Genomic DNA, 24,245 nt, shown 5'->3' with positions numbered 1-24,245 from the left:
ATGACCGTTTAATTCCCGTGAGTGGAAGTGGTGAACCCATACTTTACTTACCAATGGCTATGCCCGATAACGCCACTCAGGCCTACCGCAATGTCTGCCTTACGCAAGGTCCTAAAATAGGCCCAGTCCGATAGAGTATAGTTAAATGTTTTGAAGTGCAAAAAAGCCGATTTGGACTAAGAAATATATTATTTTTTAAAAAGAAATAAAAGAGAAATGGGACTGATTTACCGACAATTTTAACATGTAAGTAGTACTCATATGGTAAATTTATCATATGAACACTACACACTTGATAAAATTGTCGGTGGATCTGTCACACTTCGCTTTTATTTCTTTTTAAAAAATTATATATTTGTTATTACAAATCGGCTTTTTTGCACTTCGAAACATTTATTCTATTTATTTATAGTGCAAACTTAAATAAACAAATGACAATTCAAATGTTCAACAGAAAAGAATTCACGGTAAGAAAAAAATAATTCACCGTAACGTTCCAATTCAGTTTTTCGCCAAACCGAATTCAGCTTAAGTTACCACCAATTCTTTTCGCTTACTCCCAATTATTTTTTTTACTGTGTTGGCCAACATTAGCAATAAAGATATTTGGATTTTGAAGATAAAATTGGTATTGAATATATTTTGATATTGGAAAAAATATTAATTATTTGATAATAGTGGAAGCTAGATTTTGGAAAAATTTGTTAATATTGGATAACATTGGCATTAAAGATATTTGAATTTTGAGGATAAAATTGGTATTGAATATATTTTGATAAAAGAAAAAAATATTATATGTTTGATATTAGTGGAAGCTAGCTTTTTGAAAATTAATTACATAGAATGCGGGTTGAATATTGTTTTATGGGTGAAATAATAGTTTGTGAGCTGAATATTGATTTGAATATCAGTTGTTAATTTGAGAGACAAAGAGATTCAAAGACATTAGAAAACTTTATATTTTTGAAAGTCTTAATGTAGGGTGTTTGAATGTTTATCCAAGTAGAATATTTAATTAGATTGTTCCCTTTTTAACCAACAGTAGTTTTTGAAGCTCTTGATCAACAACCGATTGGTACAGTTAAGTCTGAAGTATATGAAATAGCAATTGCAACATCTGTATTGGTTAACAGTGTAAATTAAAAGATTAATTTATGAAATTGATAATAATATAATGAGCAAGCACTTGATATCATTTTTTGAATACAATTAATTAAATCATTTTCCGGCAGTTATAGAATGTCTAATATTAGGATTTCGATTTGTAGAGAATGATTGGAATTGTCTTTTCATAAATCGAGCTAAAGAACTTCAAAATGGTGGACTAAACCTTTCATATTTTTGCAAGACTTTTGCCAGTAAAAATGACAACAGAGTTCTGTCTAGTGAAACTGAGAATGAAAAGAAAATACCCAAAGAAAAAAATTTGTCATGTAGGATAAAGAAATTATCTACAGAAATTGAGGAGGGATTTACATGTTCGTGTAAATTCAGTATGCACAACAGAAAATAATGAGAAAATAATTTCTAGTCTTATTGTTAGTGAAAATTTTGATCCCATGACATATCCTACAATGTTTCCTTATGGTGATCCTGGATGGACTGTTAACCTTAACCATACTCAAGGTAATTGTAATTTTATTCATTTACAATCTTATATGTATCGTCTTTCATAGAGAAGAAAGAAGCGGGGATTGCCACATGTGCGTTTAATTATATTTTTACGTACACAAATTTGCGATTCAGAAACTTTAAATAAAATGATATGTGCTGAAATCACAGACGAAATAAAGAATCCAGAAGTTTTTAAGATTGTAAAGCGATTTTAATTTCATGGGCCTTGTGGCAAACAAAATAGGAATTCACCCTGCATGGATCCTGAGATGGGTGAATGAAATATATTGCTAACAATTCGATGATCGTAGCATATAATCTTTATTTGAGTACAAAATTTAAAGGTCATATTGACTGTGCAATATTAGATATTATATTATTATAACACCATAATGTTGAAATAGTAATACAGTAACGATTTCAAAAATAACATTATTAATTTTGTGAGATCAAAATTCCAATAACTTTTCGTCAAATAAGAATAAATTTTTGATTTTTCATAAAAAAGTATAGAAACCACGTGCGTTTACGCGCGTTTCTTTTAGCTAGTTCGGAAATAAAGTGACTCGTAATTATAATTGAGTTTTCTTATTTTATATGAACACAAATTAATGGGAATACCCTTTTGATTAAATATATTATTAAGAAATAAGTCGAATAATAGAACTGCTTTTAAGACTTTAAAACAAAAAAAAAATTAATGATCAATAATAAATAATAATAATAATAATAAATTAACTATATTATAATTATTATTAGCGGTAAAGATCAATAATTTTTAAAAAATTTAATTCATTCCTTTAAAACTCATTACTAAAGGGTTATAGAGGGCGCTGATTTCAAATTTTTTGTCACTCAATAATTAAAAATGGCAAATAAGAAATTTTACAAATTTGATTAATTCCATTAAAACTCATTACTAGGGGATTATTGAGGGCGATGATTTCAAAATTTTTATTCACTAAAAAATTCAAAATGGCAGATAACAATTTTTTAAAAATAATTTATTTTCATTGAAACTCCTTACTAGAGGGTTATACACAGTGGTCCTCAAGCAAACATTTAAACTGCGTTTTACAATAATTCACAGTGGTTTTCAAGCATCTAAAGGTTCGACTAAAATGGATCCTAAAATTGACTGAACAAGCTTTTAAAAGACTATTCGTAGATGTAAAAACTGGGTTTCATAAAATCTTAGCTGATATTTGACTTATAGAAAATTACATATACAAAAGCTTGTAGAATAGCTTATTAGATTACTCTTTATAGACGCTAAAACAACTTTGTCCAAAATCAGAACCAATTTTTTTCAAAATATTTTTAAACTGCGTTTTACAATAATTTTTCATCTTTTAAGATTAAACTTAATTTAGCTTCTTCAAGTTGAAATTTCATCCATTTATATAAATGTATTCGTGCTTTAGTTTTGTAACGTCTTGTAACAACTGACTGATTAACTGATTGCTTGCGCGCAAAATCAATTGCTTTTTCCCTATTTTGAAATGAGTTCTCATGAGGAGAACCGGAAGAAAATATGCGCACCATGCAGTCAAACAATTGCTTTTAAAGAGGTTAAACCAGAAAAGTTCCTTATAAACGAGAAGTTAACTAATCTAATTAAAAAATTTATCAACAATAATTTTAATTTAAATGGGCCTTTTAAAGATACCTTTTTTGTAATCTAGAAAAGTACACACTGTACACTAAAATGGTTTACCAATGAACATTACAGATATAATTGTTGATTATTGAACAGTATATAATACAATGCTAAAAATACATTTCGTAAAACGTAATTTTAAGTTTTTTCGACAAAACGATCAGCTAGGATTTTATGAGAACCAGTTTTTACATTTACAAATAGTCTTCTAAAAGCTTGTTCAGTCAATTATAGGATCCATTTTAGTCGAACCTGTCGATGCTTGAGGACCACTGTGTATAGAGGGCGCTGATTTCGAATGTTTTATTCACTCAAAAATTTAAAATGGCGAATGACAAATTATGAAAATTCTATTACAACTCATTACTAGGGGGTTATAGATGACGCTCATTTCGAATTTTTTATCCTCTCAAAAATTCAAAATGGCGTATGACAAATTTTTAAAATTCAATTAAAGGCTTAGGCAGGATAGCTTCCCGAAAGACGTTCTCGAACGTGAAACATGAGTTAGAAAAGGACAGAGATTTATTTGTATCCTTTTCAATCTCATGCATCTCGTTCGCGTACGACTTTCGCGAATCTATTGTGCGTTGGCCTTAATTCCTTTACAACTCATTACTAGGCGGTTATAGAGGGCACTGATTTCGAATTTTTTATATACTCAAAAATTCAAAATGTCGGCCAACAATTTTTTAAAACTCAATTATTTGTTCTGAAACTCATTACTAAGGGGTTATAGAGGGCACTGATTTTGAATTTTTTATTCACTCAAAAATTCGACGAAAATCCGATTAATTCCTTCACAACTTATTATTAGAAGGTTATAGAGGGTGCTGATTTCGAAATTTTTATTCTCTCAAAAATTCAAAATGTCGAATGACAAATTTGGCAAATTCGATTAATTCCTTTACAACTCATTACTAGGGGGTTATAAATAACGCTGATTTCAAATTTCTTATTCTCGACTAGGGTAACTGCACCAGTGGTGGATCATGCACCAGTGGTGGATCAACTGCGAGAAAAATGGTCATTTGTGTTTACACGTTTGTAAGTAAATGAACCGCAAGTGTCGGTAATTGTTAAGAAAGTTATACAGATCAATATTACAATTTAAAAAAATTTTTAAATTCATCGCGAAGAAAGCAGGACAACAATTACTAAAGTGGTGACAGAAAACAAGAGTTTTCCTTAGCATGTAAGTTAAGAGTATATTTTGGAATAGAAAGCTTTGGAGTCATTTTAGGACAATTTTTAATTCTTTTCACAATAGGAGGCATTTCGTTTCATCCCCATAGAGCCCTGAGAACAATATTTACGTCTGTAAGTAGCGCGTGTCCATTGTTTTGGGGTGATCCACGACTGGAACCAAAAAAGTAACAAAATCTAGTGGTGGATCAGTCCTACTTTTCGCATGTTGACGCATTGTTTTATTGCAAATTTTATGAGTTAAATTTTAGTTAACACTAATTCAAATGTTTATTAATTGTTAACACATGATTTTAAATTGTTAAATTTTTGTTGAATTAAAATACCCAGAATTAATAAATGTTATTTATCATTGAAACTGAAGCTTTAAGAGTTTCTATTTATTTATTACCAAAAATTCTAATAAAAAGATGATTAATTAACATTTAGTCACATTATACCTATAGAAATGAAAGAGGAGGGGATATGGATAGGAAAGTGAATTTGAAAATCTGTCCGTAAAGCCTTATAAAAGTTGCAAAACGTCTCAGTCTCGTAATTTTGAAATGCAATGTTTTTTAGTATGATTTTTTAAGTGATCCACCACTGGAGCAATCTATAACCATGACTGGTGCAAACAGTGATCCAGAATAGGATCATTGACAAATTATCTTTGATGGAGCATTAAAGTAAGGCCATGGCTATTCGTCCGGCTAGTCGGAACTTTAACATGAAAATTTAAAGATCCGGCTGCTCACACTGTCAACCGGAACTTTAGCCATATCGAATGAAGATCTGGCTACTGTCAGTCGGAAGAATAAATTAGGGATCCGGCTAGATATAATTTTACTATATGTTTGGAAATAATTTAAAAAATTTATCTAATGATGGTCAGTTAGTATAATTTGTATTATTTTATTATATATATATATTATTTTTAATTATATTTTTATTAATAATTGTATTAAGAATATGAAAAAGAAAAATTTATATTTATTATAATATTATAATTATTATTATTATATATTATAATATTTTATTTATAATATAAAATTTTCTTATCAGTTTGAAATTTAGCGGGCGTTTAGTTGTCTGTTCGACTATCGACAAATAGATGAACGATTTATCGATTTTCGACTATGAGACAACTTCATTATTTATAGCAAAAATCAAGTTTATGCATGTTTCGAACGGAGTGTCAAATGTGATCTGTGGTTAGCGGCAAAAAGTGTATTTTTAATAAAATATATAAATTAGTTCAAAATGGCTAGTAGTGAAACGGCACAACCTAAAAGTAAGTATTTGCATCTGGATTGTTCTGAGTGATATTCATTTAGCAATTATGATTTAAAAAAGAAAAAATTTTGAATTTATGCGTCTACCTATCTATTTCCCCTACAATGTCCATCAATACATTTTTTATAAATTAAGTTTTTTGCTTATTTATTATTGGGAATTTCCACTACTTCTCAATCCAGTAAATTAAAAATTTCAAATCCTGATTTTCATCCGAAAAATAACTTTCTTCTTTTGAACAGTCTGTTTTTTTGTTCATGTGACGCAATTTCACATATTTTTGTTGATAAATTAAGAAAAAATTGGTAATTTTTTCACATTAACAATCACAAGAGTTATGTAATTATCATTGATTCTTTTAGGCACCCTAGTCGAAGTAAAAAATGAAGACATTTTAAAAGTCGGCGATTGCTTCACATCTTTTGAAAAACTGAAGCAGAAATTAGATGATTTTCAAAGAGCAACAAGTACGAGTTTTTTCATTCGAGATTGCTGCACAACAAGTGCAAGTAAAAAACAAGAAATAAAAAGGGAAATAGATCAACTATTGAAGTATTATAGAATAAAATACAGCTGTGTGAAAGGCGGAAAAAAATTTAAATCTAAGGGAAAAGGAATGCGAGAGTCTGCGTAAGTTATTGACTTCTTTATTAAGTAATAATGGTATTTAACTTTAAAATTTTTAATATTTATTTTTAAATAATATGTAAACAAATTTAAATTGTATAATAACTATATATTTTTTATATTTAATATAATTTAATACTTGTTGAAAAAATAAATAAATAATAGTTTTTATTGTACGGAAAAATAAAAATGTTTGTGTGAATTTTTAATAAAAAAAAATGTAGCTAATTAACTTATAAATTGTGAAAAAATTATATATTTTCAAACAGTAATGATATTCCCGCGTTAATGCACATTCCAAAAACATACGTATAAAATTGGCGAGCAATATGTTTAAAATGTACATATACGTATTACAGGACTACCAAGGAATCATGTGAAGGCTTTTTCAATTTTGTGGCAAACGAGGAAGGGAACGCGTTAATTTTATCAAAAGTAAATTACGAGCATAATCATCAAGTGACTCAAGTAAGTTATATTTTATTTATTTTTTTGCACTTTTTTGTAAAAAAAATTTAAATTACTCTAAAATTTGAAAGTTTAATTAAATAAAAAATTTTTCTTTATTTTTAATATTTTCAAAAATTACAATTAAAAAAAATTAATTATATCTACTAGATTTATATTCATTCGTTGATAAATAAAGCAATATTTTATAATAAAATTTGAGATAAAAATAAAATTTTTTAAATTTGTTTATTTTTAATACACTTACAATATAATTTTAATTTGTAAATATCTATGAAAATAATATAAAATTGACGTTTCTTTTTTTCATAAGGATTTAAACTTATTATTTAAATTTTCGAAATGAAATTTAATCTACGATTCAATCCAATACACGAAACAAAATATGTGCCCACTGAATCAAAGTCAAATAAAATACGCATACTCAAAGGTCAAGGGGATATTATGATTTCGATTTATCTATACTGAAAAACCATTCTAGTTTTTGCACGCCTAAAAACAGTTTTGCAAAGCAAAACCAGAGTTGTTTTTTCTTCATAAAAATGTATCAATTTTATTTATTTCAAAATATGCATTAAAATAAAAAATAAAAAAATTTGTAAATTGTAGTTAATAATAAATAAAAAATTTTTCTTTATTTTTAATATTTTCAAAAATTACAATTAAAAAAAATTAATTATATCTACTAGATTTATATTCATTCGTTGATAAATAAAGCAATATTTTATAATAAAATTTGAGATAAAAATAAAATTTTTTAAATTTGTTTATTTTTAATACACTTACAATATAATTTTAATTTGTAAATATCTATGAAAATAATATAAAATTCACGTTTCTTTTTTTCATAAGGATTTAAACTTATTATTTAAATTTTCGAAATGAAATTTAATCTACGATTCAATCCAATACACGAAACAAAATATGTGCCCACTGAATCAATGTCAAATAAAATACGCATACTCAAAGGTCAAGGGGATATTATGATTTCGATTCATCTATACTGAAAAACCATTCTAGTTATTGCACGCCTAAAAACAGTTTTGCAAAGCAAAACCAGAGTTGTTTTTTCTTCATAAAAATGTATCAATTTTATTTATTTCAAAATATGCATTAAAATAAAAAATAAAAAAATTTGTAAATTGTAGTTAAATATGCATATTTATTATGCATATTCCAAGAAAAATAATTTGACACTTTGAAATCGATAATCGTTTAAAAAATGTCAATAGTACAGCTGTTTATAAAAAAGTAGCTAAAAAATTAAAAACTCCATATTTTTGTTATTTTCAAAAATTTCAAAAAATACTTAGTTTTTCTGGTGGTAGTTGTGACATATAATTATATTTTGTTTTTAGTTTTTCTTTTCTCACACACCAAGTGGCAGAAGACTGGATCCAGTCCTCGATTCTAATTGTATCAAAGACATTGATGTGATGCTAGAGTATAAAGTTTCAACTAGAGAAATCCAAAATAAAGTGTTCAATGCCACTGGGAAAAACATTTTGGCTAAAGACATTCAAAATCGAAAGACCAAAATAACTCCGAAAGGTAGTGATTTGAATAACCTGAACCAAACAGTCAGTCTTCTAGAAAAATATGGTAAGAAGTACATATTTTGTTTTCATTAGGTTTATTTGCAAATTTTAAAATAATGCAGTTAAAAATATATTTTTCTACTTTTTGTTAAAAAAAATACATACATATTTCAATCATTTTATTTCATTCACTTTATTGATATCTATATAAATAAAGTACATAAATACATTAAAGTGAAAAATCAAAATTATGAGTAACCAAAATAATTAAAATCAATTACATTTCAATTATTTAAATACTTATAGGTCTCGGATAGACTTTAAAGCATATAAAAAGTCTTTTAGTCAGTATTATATCGCATAAAAAAGTCGATTTTTTAATTCTTAATAAATTTAATTTGTTAATATATTTAATTAGATAACAAATTTGTAATTAACTATTATTATTTATTTATAATATTTTAGAATTGAACTAAGGAAAATTTTCAATAATTTTAAATTATTAAAAAAATTTTTAACTTTTTTCTTCTTAAAAATTTTTTAAATCAGTTTTATAAAAACTTATCCAAGGTCAATTCCAAGAAAAATGTTGAGTCAAATTATTAAAATGATTTTTAAGTTAGAAAAATTCTTAAAATTTTAACTCACAAGAATTTTAAGAAGAAGTCAAGCTCAAAAATAAATTTATAAAAATTATTCAAAACCAATTTTTTTTGTTTATATCCTGCTTTGGCATATCAAAATTCAATAAAAAAATTAATCGATCAGTCATTTTTTAAAATTATTAAATTACTTAAAAATAAACTAACAAGAAATAAGCAAACCGAAATATATCTCATTTTAAACTAAAGAAAAATTAGAAAAAGTCGCATTATATTAAAATAAGTCGAAAAAAGTCGCAATCATTGAAAAAAGACGAATAAAATCAAAATAGTCTTACAACCCAAGGCACAACAATTCAACCCCTAAAAATATTTTAAAAATATATGTTTTAGGTGCGCAATACCAAATCTTTATAACAGAAGACGGAGATTTTAGGGGTCTATTTTTTTCAACTGAAGCCATGAAAATTTGCATGAATGCATATGGAAAGATGATTTTTGTTGACGCTACATACAAATTGTTAAGCATAAAAGCTGCAGTTTATTTAGTCATTGTAGAAGACTCAAATGGAATAAGCGAAATAGTAGCTGTTTGCATATTGATGTACGAGGACAGAAATTCAGTTACATGGTTTTTTGAAACCTTCAAAAGCTTTAATAATTGAGTCTACAAATGCTATGTTGAAAAAGACTATTTAATTGAACAGCTCTCTGGAAGCATTTGTTGAATCATTTTTTAAAGTTATGTGTTCGCAACGGATAAATCGAGACCAGGTTATGGCCACAACCGTTTTAAAGAAGAAAGTGTCACATTTTGAAAAAGGATCGCCGGAAGAAAAGTATTTGAGTGTATTGACAAAATATGCTTTTAATCGTGTGAACTGTGAAATGGAAGCAATGAAAAAGGTAAAGCAGGCCTGCCTTGAGCATTACGGAAGTACTTGCGATTCATGTTCGTGCCAATTTTCCATTTCAATGAGACTGCCATGCAGGTAAAATAATTAAACATATATATTTTTTAAGAAAATTTTCAATTTTTTTAAAATTTACGGGGTTGCCACAGATTAGGGAAGTCAGGGAAAAAAATTAAATTTTCGTTAAAACTCTGATTTAATGTATAATGTTTTTTTACAGACACATTTTTATTGTAAGAGATCAGCAGAATTTGAATTTATTTGGCCAGAATCTATTTGATAAGCGGTGGGGCAAAGATTATTTTATACAAGTTTGTTCAGAAATGCAGTCAGCAGAAAGTCCTATTTTAAATAGTCAGGATGTGATATCTGTTACAACTTCCAAGAAAACTTTAACGAAAAATCAAAGATTTAACCAGGCCTTAATTTTCGGACGTAGTTTAGCTGATTTTGTAGCGGAATTTACAGGAGATATCTATGACCAATTTCTTGCTGAGATGATGGAATTATTAACTAAATGGAAAATTGAACTTGGATATATCGATCAGGCACATTCTTCAAAAATTCAGCAAACATCAAAAGAAAGAGAATCAACGAGTCAACCTTCTTCCGAGAGTCAACAAGAACCAACATTTGATGATGAAGCACCTTCTTCCGAAATTTATCATGAACCAGAATCTGATGGCCAAGTACTTTCTTTCGAGGGTCAACAAGAACCAACATTTGATGATGAAGCACCTTCTTTCGAAATTTATCATGAACCAGAATCTGATGGCCAAGTACTTTCTTTCGAGGGTCAACAAGAACCAACATTTGGTGATGAAGCACCTTTTTTCGAGGGTCAACATGAACCAGCTTATGATGATGAAGCACCTTCTTCCGAAATTCATCATGAACTAGAATCTGATGGCCAAACACCTTCTTCTGTAATTCAAGAAGAACCAACATCTGGAGTGGGATTACAAATAGTGACAGCGCTACGAAGATTTCGCTACGTAGCGATTCAAAGCTACATTCACTTTAAAAAATTTTCTAGCTATCGGGTGACTAAAAAATAGTATCATTTTGATAAATTTAGGTTGGTACAATTGTTTTTCTGTGTATTTTTTTTCTCATATTTGCTTTATTTTATAATTTAACAATTTTTTTTTGGAATCAAGAATGTATCAAATTCATAAGGATTTCCCACGATGAAGAAATGAAGCAATTTAAAGAAGTATCTAAAAGACTGACAAATTTTTCAAGTGTAACACTTCAAATCTCAAAAGTTATAAAAGGCAATTCGAGGCAATGATAATTATTAATATTATTATATTAACACTTTTATTTCCAATTTCTATCCTTACAAAAAATCAAGAAAATAATTCAACTTTATCCAATAATAATAAACTATTTACTTTTCTTTTTTATATTAATAATTAAATATTTATTTTTTTAAATTTAGGCTGGTAAAGAATATCCTAATTTTAAATCTCATGCAATTATTATTTTTAATTCTTGCAATAAGATTAATTTTCTTAATTTTTATTTATTGAATTAAATTAAAAAAATTTATTTCCTTTATAAATTATTTTAACATTAAACTAGATAATTTATTTTTCAAGTTGTTATTTATTAAATTAATAGGTTATTTGCAATATTAAAGTATAATTTATTTCGTCACTAGTTGATTATTTTATTTGAAAGTAACAGTTGGCAAACATGAAGTTAGAGAATTGATTCCACCTTCATGTTGCATTTGTTTGCTACATAGATAAAATATTTTAGGAAATTGACATGAATTCTATGTCAATGTCCTTATTTAGAGGGGTTATGTTTATAGTTTCTTCTAAATTACCATCTTGCAGTTTAAGCTTTGAAGAAATTGTCAACGGTATTTTATTTTGGCCATGATTTGGAACAAATTTCACTAAAAATATGTAAGTTTTTAATTCTAAATAACAAAAAGCGCTACATAGCGACTAGCGCTATTAGTAATCCCACTGCTGATCTGCTTAATCTTAAATGCGATGAGCATGCATCTATATCAAATGCTCAACCAAACACAGACAATCATCTTGAATATGATCATCAAGAATTTTCCGAAATTCCACTTAGGTCAGCAGTTTTACAAAATTATATTTTATACCCTTCTTTAAATTTTATATTGTTTAAATTTTGTCTAGAGTATTAAAAAATAATTAGCTACTTTTTAATTAAAAATTATTTAATTTATTAAGCATTTAAATAAAACTTTAAATTATTCTTAAAAAGTCTTTTAGTATATAAAATTATATAATAGATATATTAAAATAAATATAAATTAAATAAAAGTATTAAATAAAAATAATTTTTTATTTCTCATTAAAAATTATTATTTTCTTATTATTATATTCTTTACCAGCCTAAATTTAAAAATTGATAAATTTTTTAAATTAAATTAATTATTTTTTAATTTTTTAATTAAATTAATTTAAATTTTCATTTTTTGAAAAACTCTTTAACTCACAAAAAATGCCCTATACATTTTTTTAGTGAACCTTTGCGTGAGAACAAAAATTCTATTTCTGAGGTTATATCTACAAAATTTTTTTAATTAAATTTTTTTTTCCATTTTAGACAATGTCTAATAGAAACTTTTAATCCTATGTAAAAGATAATAAATATAAATTCAATAAATATTTAATTATTAATATAAAAAAGAAAAGTAAATAGTTTATTATTATTGGATAAAGTTGAATTATTTTCTTGATTTTTTGTAAGGATAGAAATTGGAAATAAAAGTGTTAATATAATAATATTAATAATTATCATTGCCTCGAATTTCCTTTTTATAACTTTTGAGATTTGAAGTGTTACACTTGAAAAATTTGTCAGTCTTTTAGATACTTCTTTAAATTGCTTCATTTCTTCATCGTGGGAAATCCTTATGAATTTGATACATTCTTGATTCCAAAAAAAATTGTTAAATTATAAAATAAAGCAAATATGAGAAAAAAAATACACAGAAAAACAATTGTTGATGATACAATATTAGTCATACCAAAAGATCGAATTAATGACGTACTAACAATTTTCAATGCTAAATTTAGCAAAATTCAATTCACTCATGAAATAGAAAACAACAATGAAATACCGTTCCTAGACATCAGAATCATAAAAAAATGGGTTTTTGATAACAAATTGGTACCAAAAACCAACTTGGTCAGGAAGATACCTGCATTTTGATTCCATTTAACCATTAAGATACAAAAAAAATGTTATACACAACTTGACAAACAGAGCCATCCTTCTTTCTCACAAAAAGTTTCACAACAAAAATCTAAACTTAATATCACAAACACTCGAAAAAAATGGTTACCATTCCAATTTCATTAACAAAAATATTAAAAGTAGGTTACAAGCTATTAAACTCAAACAAAAAAACAACATACCTGCATTACAACCACATATCAACTGTCCAACACAACAAACTACACAAAATAACATGTCACAAATCAATAAATTTATTACGACACCGTACATACAAGGTCTTTCAGAAAAAATCTCATCGATGCTAAAACACTACAACATACGAGCATCCTTCACAAATCACAAAAATTTATCTTCCATCTTGACTAACAACAAAGACACAATTTGTAAAGATCTAATGTGCAATGTTGTTTATTCTATTCCTTGCTCTGGATGTTCTTCTTCTTACATTGGACAAACAATACAAAACTTAAAATATAGATTATCACAACATAAAATAGATTATCATAATCCAATTCACAAAGAAACCTCACTTACAAGACACCTTCAACAATTTAATCACCAATTTGACTACAATAGTACAAAAATTTTGGACAAAACTACAAATTACAGAAAATGCATGGTTCTAGAAATGACAAGAATAGTTACTTCTGATTGTGTAAACGAACGAACTGACACAGAAAATCTATCTGAACTTTATTTACCACTGTTAAACAAATCCCTTACTACATAAATCACTATATTCTACCTAAATTAAATAAAAAATAAAAAAAATAGGAAAAGAACTAGGCGCAATTGCGCCTACATCTAGGGTTTCGTGGCGCTTTAAATTTTAATGTCAACTACTGGGACATGTCAACTATAGGCACATGTCAACTATATGGACATGTCAACTATTGGGACATGTCAATTACTGAGACAGGTCAACTACTGGGACCTGTCAATTATAGGGGCATGTTAACTAATGGGACATGTAATGTCCATTCGGGAAAATGTCCATTCAGTAAATGTAGATTTGGGATCTGTGGGGCCCCAAAATTTGAATTTGGGAGCTATGGTGCCCCAAAATTTGATTTTGGGATCTGTGGTGCCCCAAAATTGGAATTTGGAAGCTATGTTTGCCCAAAATTTGAATTTGGGATCTGTGGTGCCCCAAAATTCGAATTTGGAAGCTATGTTTGCCCAAAATTCGAATTTGGGATCTGTGGTGCCCCAAAAGTTTAATTTGGGATCTTTGGGGCCCCAAAATTTGAATTTGGGATCTGTGGTGCCCCAAAATTTTAATTTGGGATCTGTGCCCTAAACTTTGATTTTGGGTGCTGTGGTGCCCCAAAATATACTACGGACAGACGGACGCCAAAGTGAAACTATAAGGCTTTCGGCCATGGGCCACGAAACCCTAAAAAAGAAATAAATAAAAATTTATTCTGAGAAATAGTATATCTCAAGTATCGCAAAAGGAAGAAAAAGAAAGAGGGAAGGCCAAAAAAAATAAAATAAAAAAATAAATAAAATAAAATAAACTAAAAATGAAAAAAAATAGGGAAAAAAAGTGTACTGTCAAAATGTATGAACACATATGTTCGTAAATACTGTCTTCATCCTGAAAAGAGTTCAATAGATATTAAAAAAAGGGACTGTGACTAATTTTCCGTGGTCCTTAGGTCAGTTTCCTCTTTCCTCTTCCTGAGGAAAGATCTATTTCAAATTTCGATTTCTAAAAAATGTTTTGTCAAATATTCATCATTTTCAAAATATCAAAAGTTATTAAAATTAACAAAAACTCAAAAGTGTGTGTTGAAATGTGTATCGCAACGCTTACCAAAGGACTTACATCCAAAAAAATGTTATTAAAATCTAAAAAATAAGGTTAGTTGACATTCTTCCGTACAAAAATCATTTTAAATTCCTTTATACTTGAGATTAGTAATACAAAAAATTTATTATAAAACACAAAAAAAACATTTTTAATTCAATAACTTATAAGCAAATTGAAGCAAATTACAACATACAGTCGAACCTGGATAAGTGACATCCCAAGGGACCAACAATTTTTTATCACTTATAGAGGTTTTTCATTAATACAGGTTTTCACTTACAGAGGTCAAAGTGCGGTCTCTATCACTTATAGAGTTTCTCGCACTTATAGAGGTTCAAGCATAACTGCGTTCACTTATAGAGGTTTTGACAAATCAAATTAACAATGCGAAATTTACTAAATTCATTCATTTATTTATTTGAAAAAAAGTGTTATCAGAAAATGAATCGTTTATTTACATAAATACTAATTAATTAATTGAATTAAAAAAGTCTGTCAATTTTGTTTGTATTTTGGTTACACTCTTATTAACATAAGTTTCAATTTCATAAATTTTATCAAAAATAGATTGATCAATATTCGTCGAGAATTCAAAAAATCTATGGACCGTATCCAGAGCACTTCCTGCAAATTGTTTTATCATTCACGTTATCTTTATAATATACTGCGACAAACTTCGCGAGATTTTATAATATTAACTAGCTGTCGCACCCGTCTTCGACGGTTATAATATTTAGATTTAATAAATTTTGAAATTTATAATTACATCCAATTGAATCTAATTTCAAAGAGTAAAAAAGTAATTTTCGATTTTTTATTTTTACAATATCTGATTTCATATTCAGATTTGCAATTATTAATTTTAAAATTCTGATAAAATTCTTAAAATTTCTTGTTAAAAGCATACTTAATTGGTCACAAAATTTTAAATAAAGAACGTTTAGTAAAGAATTATCAAAAAATAAAAAATGTTAAATTTTTTGAAAGTGTCATATTTTTGTTTAAATTAATATTTTTCATTGGTGTGCAGCTAAGATTGCGTTTAATACCCAACAGACTAAAAACATTATTGTTTTACTTATAAAAAGTTGAACATAACGAATTCTTATATTACAATGTTATTAAAAAAATTGGAAATTCAAAAATTTGATTTAGACTTTTAAATTCAGACTATTTACTTAATTTAATAAAAAAATTGATTGTATTTATGTGAAAAAATTAGGTACAAATAGTTTCAAATCAATCTGTCAAAAAATAAAAAAATTGCATTTTTTTGATTTTTTTAAATTTTTTGAAAAAATGTCATAACTTTCGTTCATGTTAATATTTTTTAATCAAATATGGCTAAGATTTTAAGTTACGTTAAGACTGAATACGCTGCCAAGTTTTACCTTAATCGGTTGAGCCGTTTTAAAGTTGTGCCGGTACAAAATATTGACGACAGACATACAGACAGATAGACAGACAGACAGAATTTTTATTTATGGCATATTTGTTATCTGTACTACTTAAAATGATAAACTATGCAAGAAAAAATTAATTTGGAGCAATGTACAGACAAAAGTCTGATTTTATTAATATAGATTAATATCGAATTTGCGTGGGAACGACTCGCGATAGTCGAACACAAAAAACAAAATTTCCACAATGCAATTTGCGAGAACACGAGAAAATTCAGTGCGAGAGGATGGCCAGAGCGGCAGCGAGACTAGATCCTCAAAGATGGAAATGTACTGATCAAACGGACTTACCGGTGATGAATTCAAGACTGGACCTGGTGAATCTAACAGATTGTCCAATTAATCCTCCACTCACACTACGAACTAAATCAACAATAATTATAATAACAAGCAACAATTTAGTAGTTGAACAAGGCACTTTAATTAACGAAAAAAAGGTTACAATCGTAGATTGTCAAAAGTTCGATGTATATCGCAATAACGCTCGCGTCTCTCTGTCCGTCGATCAGCCGGCGGGGTCGAGAGCGTCGTCAAGGTTCCAAAATGGGCATCGCTGTGCCCTCTGTGGGTGAAGTAATATGACAGGTGTAACATTGAGGATGTTACTCCCCCTTCTGAATTGGCGTTATCAAATGAATGCTCTTGCTCGTGTCCGTTGGATCGCTATGATCGATTGACGACCAAGCTTGCACATATCCATCGGGCCTAGTTGAAAAGTTTTGATAATTGAGAAATTGCTTAATTCAAATAATAATTACCTCGCTACCACTCGCTTAGTTAAAACGAAATCAGTCGTGTCATTCACACAATACTTTCTTTGGCACACAAAATACTGACTTTGGTAACAATAGAAAATTTAACATCTCTTATTCGTAGTAAGAACTAAAAATATTTCTTTCATTAAACTAACAAATTCGAATTATAGTTTTAATAGCGCAACGGCGCAATAACGGAAAATGGCCCAAAGGCGCAATAAACAAAACAATATCGCGATAGCGCGAAAACAAAAAAATAGCGCAACGGCGAGGAAACGATATCGGAACACTGTCGCACAGACGAAAGATCGCGCATCGACGCGAAATAATACTTGTGAGGCACTTAGTGTTCATAAAATAGTCTTTTTTTTTAATCACTCGTCGTCATCGTCAGAGTCGAGTGGGGCTGGACGCGGCAGTGCCTCCTTGACTGTTTGGTCAAGGGGTCCCTCGGCCTGATCGGGAGTCGGTGGTGAGTCCTGTCCTTCGGACGATGTCGAAGGTTCGGTTTTCGTGGTAGAGGCCACGGTTATCAGGCTCTTCGTCGCTTTCTCTTTAGACAGTTGACGAGGGAGATTGATATCCTTCTCGTCTGCCACGAAGTTTTTGATTCGCTGGTCGACAGTAGCATCTCTGACATGTTTTCGGCAGTCATAACACAAGACGTCCGGTTGGTTGCGGGGGCGCCAGCAGATTTTGCAGCGCTTGTCCTCCGCCACCTTGTAATTGACGATAGCGTGATGGGGCCAGGGACAATCGTTGGTTGAGAAGTCCTGGCTCAAGCATTTCTGACAAAACTTGCCAGAGTAAGGTTTAGGGCACTGTCGATAAGCGTGGCCGACAGTACCACAGTTGAGGCATCCTTCGTGAGCCTTGGAACGGAATCGTAGTTCGCGTAACTCGGAGTAGGCTGTGAAGACTTCTTCCATTGTCTGTTTGAAAATAGTTCGCGTCTTCTTGTATTTGGTTTCCAGGTCTTCGTAATCGCTGGAAAGGCAGTTGTAATCGCAATCGTACGACTCGATGGTCTCCTTTGCCTTCTGTTCCTCGATTCTTCTGGCTTTCAATTGGGCTGTGACGGTTGCCAGTTTTTCGGTAGCCTCGCGTTCGGTTAACGTGAGGTGGTAGAGTTGACGATACAACTCGCTGGTCTCGTCTCGGGCCGAAGTAGCCAGTTGGTTTGGAGCTTGTAGTGATTGTTCGCGCAAGGTGCGAATCGTTTCACGTTGATCGAACGAGAGGTGAGCTAATTGGCGCTGTCTCTCTAAAAGGTCATTAAGATCTTGTAATGATTCGAATTTTTGAGCCAAAGGATTTGCTCGCCGGATGGGGTCCGGGTACTTAATTTGACTAGTTTCTGTAAATCTTTGTAGATGGCGTGAAGCGCCATCTATTTTAATTTCAATTCGTAGTGGGAACTTTTTGTGATTTTGGAAAGGAAGGTGTAGTCAGTGATAAAACATAATTTTTAAACCTTCGAAAGAAAAATATATTTTAACAAAATAAATGAAAAAAAAGAATAATGAATTTATATAATACAAAAAAAATATAACAATAATAAAATAAAAGATTCTATACAATGCAAAATAAATAAAGAATAAATGAGAAAAATAATAAAAGAAGAAATGGCTAGCGCTCGCTTGTTAGCGTCTTCGTCTCGCTCGCTATAATTCTGTAAGAAAAGAAAAGATATCTGATTATACTTCTATACACGCGATTACAAAGGTCAGGATGACCGGCATTTCATTGCGCGGGGAGTTACTAGTTTACCCCCTAGACGACGGTACGGACGGTAACTAGGGTCGTGCACGCGAGGTCGATTAGTATTCGTAATCGGGAAGATTCTAGATGTGGGATACGGTTCCCACATTCATGCCCGACGCGAAGCTAGTGCAATGAGAATGTGTGAATTTGTAATTCACCAGGTGTTACCCTCATCCGAGGAGCGCCTCGAGATGGGAGTCGACCTGGGGCATCGTCTATGTCGAGAGAGGAGCGCCTCTACTCGGCATGGACGGTCCTTAGTGTAAGATGTAATTTGTGGGTGTGTGTGTGTGACCTGGTTCCCCAGGTGGAAAAAGGGAATACCCTGGTCTCTCACAGGAGCGCCTATAGAGCGACCTGGAGTATTCGTGGAGAGGATGTGGAGAAAGCGGTCGAAGGGTGTTACGGGTCCGCAGGAGCGCCTACAGGACCTGTACAACTCCTTCTAGGTATTGTAGTGAGCCGGGGGTCGCAGGAGCGCCTACAGGCCTCCAGCTCACCTGGTGAAAAGATAGGAATATAAGGGTGGAAATAGAACGAGAGAGGGAACGAGGAGTTGAGCTGCCGTCGTCCAGCCCGAGGAGCACCTCGAGGCCGGTCGAAGGCGAACTGAAGAATTGGGAAAGTGCGATCAAGTATATAGAATGGTCGCGAGAGAGCCGGCGGCGCGGCAAGTGTGCGCCGTCGCCACTCACCACTTGGCTCGCAGCGAGAGAGCTGTCTAGTATATATATATGTATAAGAAATATATTAGAATGAGAAATATATTCCTCGCGGGGAATAATCATTTAAAAAGAAGAATACTTTCATTACAATCTGTCTGCTTGATCGCGACTAGGCCGGATTCCTCGGTGAAAAGATTCACTTCTGCGCTAGGGTTCTCGAGGTCGATTTCAGGAGCCACCACGCGCTGAACCAGCAGCTCTGCTATATCGTCCACGAATGTAGAGCGGTTGCTTGCTGAGGCCATCGTAATCTGCAAAAGTTAATTATAACGTAGTCCGCGATCGAAGATTTTTTCGTGCGATTTTTAAGTCATTGACGTGATATTTTCCGACTTTCTTTCCATGCAAATCACCAATGACAACTACCAGGGGAGATAATTTTTCTACGACCATGGCAGGACCTTTATAACGCGAGTATATACATATATTTATTTTTTTGTCGTTCATGGATTCACTATAGACTTATTTTAATCGTTGTGGAAATTCCGTTCAAGATTTCTAATATTTTTCGCGATTTAATTGAGAAAGGAATTTTGTTCGAATTTTTCACAATACGCAATTAATCGATTTCGATAAAAAATATTAGAAAAGTCTCGATTCACGGCTGTGGAAAAGGCCGCATGGCGCCGCCATTTTGGGGTTATGTGCGAAATTTTCCACGCATGAAATCGAGGAAAGTTGACTGAAAAGTCGTATGAAATTAGAAAAAAAAATTTTACAAGGGAACAAAAATATTGTTATCGATATTTTTTGGCTTGTAAAAAAAACCCGTTGGGCGCCAAAAATGAGACAAACTTCGCGAGATTTTATAATATTAATTAATATCGAATTTGCGTGGGAACGACTCGCGATAGTCGAACACAAAAAACAAAATTTCCACAATGCAATTTGCGAGAACACGAGAAAATTCAGTGCGAGAGGATGGCCAGAGCGGCAGCGAGACTAGATCCTCAAAGATGGAAATGTACTGATCAAACGGACTTACCGGTGATGAATTCAAGACTGGACCTGATGAATCTAACAGATTGTCCAATTAATCTTCCACTCACACTACGAACTAAATCAACAATAATTATAATAACAAGCAACAATTTAGTAGTTGAACAAGGCACTTTAATTAACGAAAAAAAGGTTACAATCGTAGATTGTCAAAAGTTCGATGTATATCGCAATAACGCTCGCGTCTCTCTGTCCGTCGATCAGCCGGCGGGGTCGAGAGCGTCGTCAAGGTTCCAAAATGGGCATCGCTGTGCCCTCTGTGGGTCAAGTAATATGACAGGTGTAACATTGAGAATGTTACGCAGGGGCAACCATTTGATGGGGACGTTTATTAGGAATAAATAGTAACTCTATTCGTTACAATACTTTTAATATTTTAGAATAAAAAAAATTTTCCACTGATGAGGGCCTACATTTTGGCCGAAACGTCTGGAATTAAACTTATATAAAGAAGTATTTTTCTTTAATCCTGATCCTAAAGCCACAAAAAATCATATCACAAATTAATAATGACCTTCAAATAATAGAATGGCGCTTAAATACACTTGGAAATGTGTAAAGGAACCACGAAATTGAAATAAAAAGCCCTTGTTATGTAATTTTTGGATTTTCGCTTGTATCGCGAAGCTGGACTGAAAAGTGAAAAAAAATATCAAAAATTTGTATTTTCTTTCTTTCAAATGGAAATGAAGTTTTTGACAGCTCTTTTAGTCGACGAATGAATTTCCATTGCAAGAACCCTTCATAATTGCAAAATTTTTGGGTGGCTCAACCCTGACTCACGCGTTGTTAGCGTCACATCACACACAAAAATAAGTGCGTTATCCAACACCATATTACGTTCCACATTTTCATATAACATCTTAATGAATAATTTAAGTCAAGTTACTTTGTCTTTGACATATTTTTTCTGCACTTAATTGTCTTCTTTTGAAACAAGAAAAAAGTTTTTTGTTGAGCGTACATCACTGACTCGCATAATACGTCTTTATTGTTTGCACACTTCACTACAACGTATGTGAAAAGTTCGCTGACATTGCTAATAAATACAAAGACAGATGGATCTAGTGAGGTAAAACAAAATAAACGCGATGGCTCAACGCTGCCAACTGTCCAACCCTGACTACTCTCCCCTATATCAAAAAATTTTTTTCCTTTTTAGGGTTCCGTACTCGGTTTGGAACCCTATTAATATCGGTTTTTTTGAAATCGTGTACCCCCCCTTAGCGGCCACACGAATTTATCTAGAGGGCTGAAATTTGGTACACATATGTATTTTCGCGTGTAGATTACAGGAAAAATATATCGAAAATGACTATGTACCCCCCCCCCTCTAGCAGCCACATCTTTTGACATAAAGAGCTCAAATTTGGCACACTTACGTATTTTAACGTGAAAATTACAGGAAAAATATAGCGAACTTGATTCAAATCAATTTACCTAGCGTTGTCAAGGAAAAATCAAAAATTTCGGAAAAAACTGATTTTTTCTCCCTAGCGCAAACAATATCCAACCCAGACAGTTCATATTTAGTATACAAATGTATTTTTACGGGAAAAATACAGGGAAAAAAAGCGATCACGATTAGAGTTGATGATTAACTTTTTATCAAGTTTTTCAAGAAAAAATGACAATTTTAGGGAAAAAATGTATTTTTCTACCAAAAACGAACAAAATTTTATTTAAAGGAATTTAAATTTATTTATTTTAACGTATTTTTACGTGTAGATTACAAAAAAAATATAGCGAGCATGATTGGAGTTGATTTTCATAGCGTTGTCAAGGAAAAACCATGAATTTTTACGAAAAATACCTAAAACTGATTATGTACCCCCCCCCCTAGCAGCCACATCTTTTGAAATAAAGAGCTCAAATTTGGTACACTTACGTATTTTTACGTGAAAATTACAGGAAAAATATAGCGAACTTGATTCAAATCAATTTACCTAGCGTTGTCAAGGAAAAATCAAAAATTTCGAAGAAAATGATTTATTCTCCCTAGCGCACATAATATTCAACCGAAACTGTTCATATTTGCTGTAAATTAGTATTTTTGCGTGAAAAAATGTAAGCGCAATTGGAGTTGATGATCAATTTTTATCAAATTTTTGAAGAAAAATGATAAATTTAATAAAAAAAATGTATTTTTCCGCAAAAAACGAAAAAAATCGGACAAGTGCGAGTTACACTCGCACTGAAATCGAGGGTTCCGTACTCGAAGCGAACTTATTTGGTATAAAAATAAATGTTTAAAAAATATGTGTTGTATGTTAAATAAATTATGTGATACAAAAAGGAACAATTTTTTAAAAAAATTTAAGAAAATTGTTCCTCCTTTGGTATAAAAACAAAAAAAAATTTAAATATGTGTTGTATTTCAAATAATAATTATAATAATAATAATAATAAACATAATTTATTTAACATACAACACATATTTTTTAAACATTTATTTTTATACCAAATAAGTTCGCTTCGAGTACGGAACCCTCGATTTCAGTGCGAGTGTAACTCGCACTTGTCCGATTTTTTTGGTATTTATTACACCGAATTGATTCCAAGAAAAAATTATCCAATTTTCTACTTTCGTACTAATATTCTTTGACTCCTGGCATAATCTAGAATAATGCATGAAAAAATTTGACACTTTTATAACATAACCTTTAGGGTCTGAGCTTTAATTTCCTTTTTTGAAACTTCAAAAATGGTTTGTGGTTCCTGATATATGTCAAAAAAGGTTCGAGCATGTTTTTTTACAACCCAGCAGCGAGGCGGCGAAAAGTGATGATTGACGGCTGAGTTGCAGGAAAGCACGCTCAGACCTTTTTTTTAACATTTTTCAGGAACCACAAAACATTTTTGAAGTTTCAGAAATGCAAATTTAAGCTAAGACCCTAAAGATTATGTTGTAAAATTGTTAAAGGACCCCGTACACGCAACATTGATTTTCGGGCCCGGTCAAAATGGCTGGAATTGAAGTATTTTGTAGCTGAAGTCGTCCCGAAAAAAAATGTTAATGGAAAAATCCGACAAAATTAATAGTTTTTGAGATAAAAAATAAAAAAGGTGAACGAAAACGAAAAATTGAGGTTCTAAGTAAAGTAAAGTACCTGAATGTTTTTAAAATGTTTTAAGCATTCAGAATGTAACAACTTTAAGGATTTATTCTTAAATTAAAGTCAACAGTTTAAGGGACATAAAACTGTCCCACAATTGTCCCAAACGTGTTTAAACAATTAAAAAAATATATATAAAGATATTTTTAGGCAATCAAACTATAATATTGTCATTCGGCTAGAAAATCTAAGGACCAAGTACAGTTCCTTACATGTCCTAAAATATTTTTAGAGTATTTAGAAACTATTATAAAAGAGATTTTTCGGTAATCCAACTATAATATATATCGTCTTTCGAGTTAAAGGTTTAGGTATGTCTAAATACTCTAAAAATATTTTGGGACATTTCTGGGACATGTAAGGAACTGTACTTGTCCCTTAGATTTTCTAGCCGAATGACAATATTATAGTTTGATTGCCTAAAAATAACTTTATATATATATTTTTTTTAATTGTTTAAACACGTTTGGGG

General features: G+C 30.7%; 2 protein-coding genes across 2 annotated transcripts in view; both read left to right on the top strand.

Annotated features, from left to right (window-relative positions):
• Positions 1-24,245, top strand: part of LOC127279031 (transcription factor Adf-1-like) — a 259,928-nt gene that overhangs the window by 144,447 nt on the left and 91,236 nt on the right. The gene's annotated exons all lie outside the window — the stretch shown is intronic.
• On the top strand, positions 9,664-11,138 carry LOC127279029 (uncharacterized). The gene is made up of 2 exons (XM_051301115.1): positions 9,664-9,982; positions 10,125-11,138. Exons 1-2 carry the CDS (start codon positions 9,735-9,737, stop codon positions 10,960-10,962), a joined length of 1,086 nt encoding a protein of 361 aa, XP_051157072.1. The 5' UTR covers positions 9,664-9,734; the 3' UTR covers positions 10,963-11,138.

The sequence above is a fragment of the Leptopilina boulardi genome, unplaced genomic scaffold (assembly GCF_019393585.1).
Source record: "Leptopilina boulardi isolate dan_hultmark-lab unplaced genomic scaffold, ZJU_Lbou_2.1 LbouV2_213, whole genome shotgun sequence".
NCBI classification, from domain to species: Eukaryota; Metazoa; Arthropoda; class Insecta; order Hymenoptera; family Figitidae; genus Leptopilina; species Leptopilina boulardi.
This window is presented reverse-complemented; position numbering and strand designations above follow the sequence as displayed.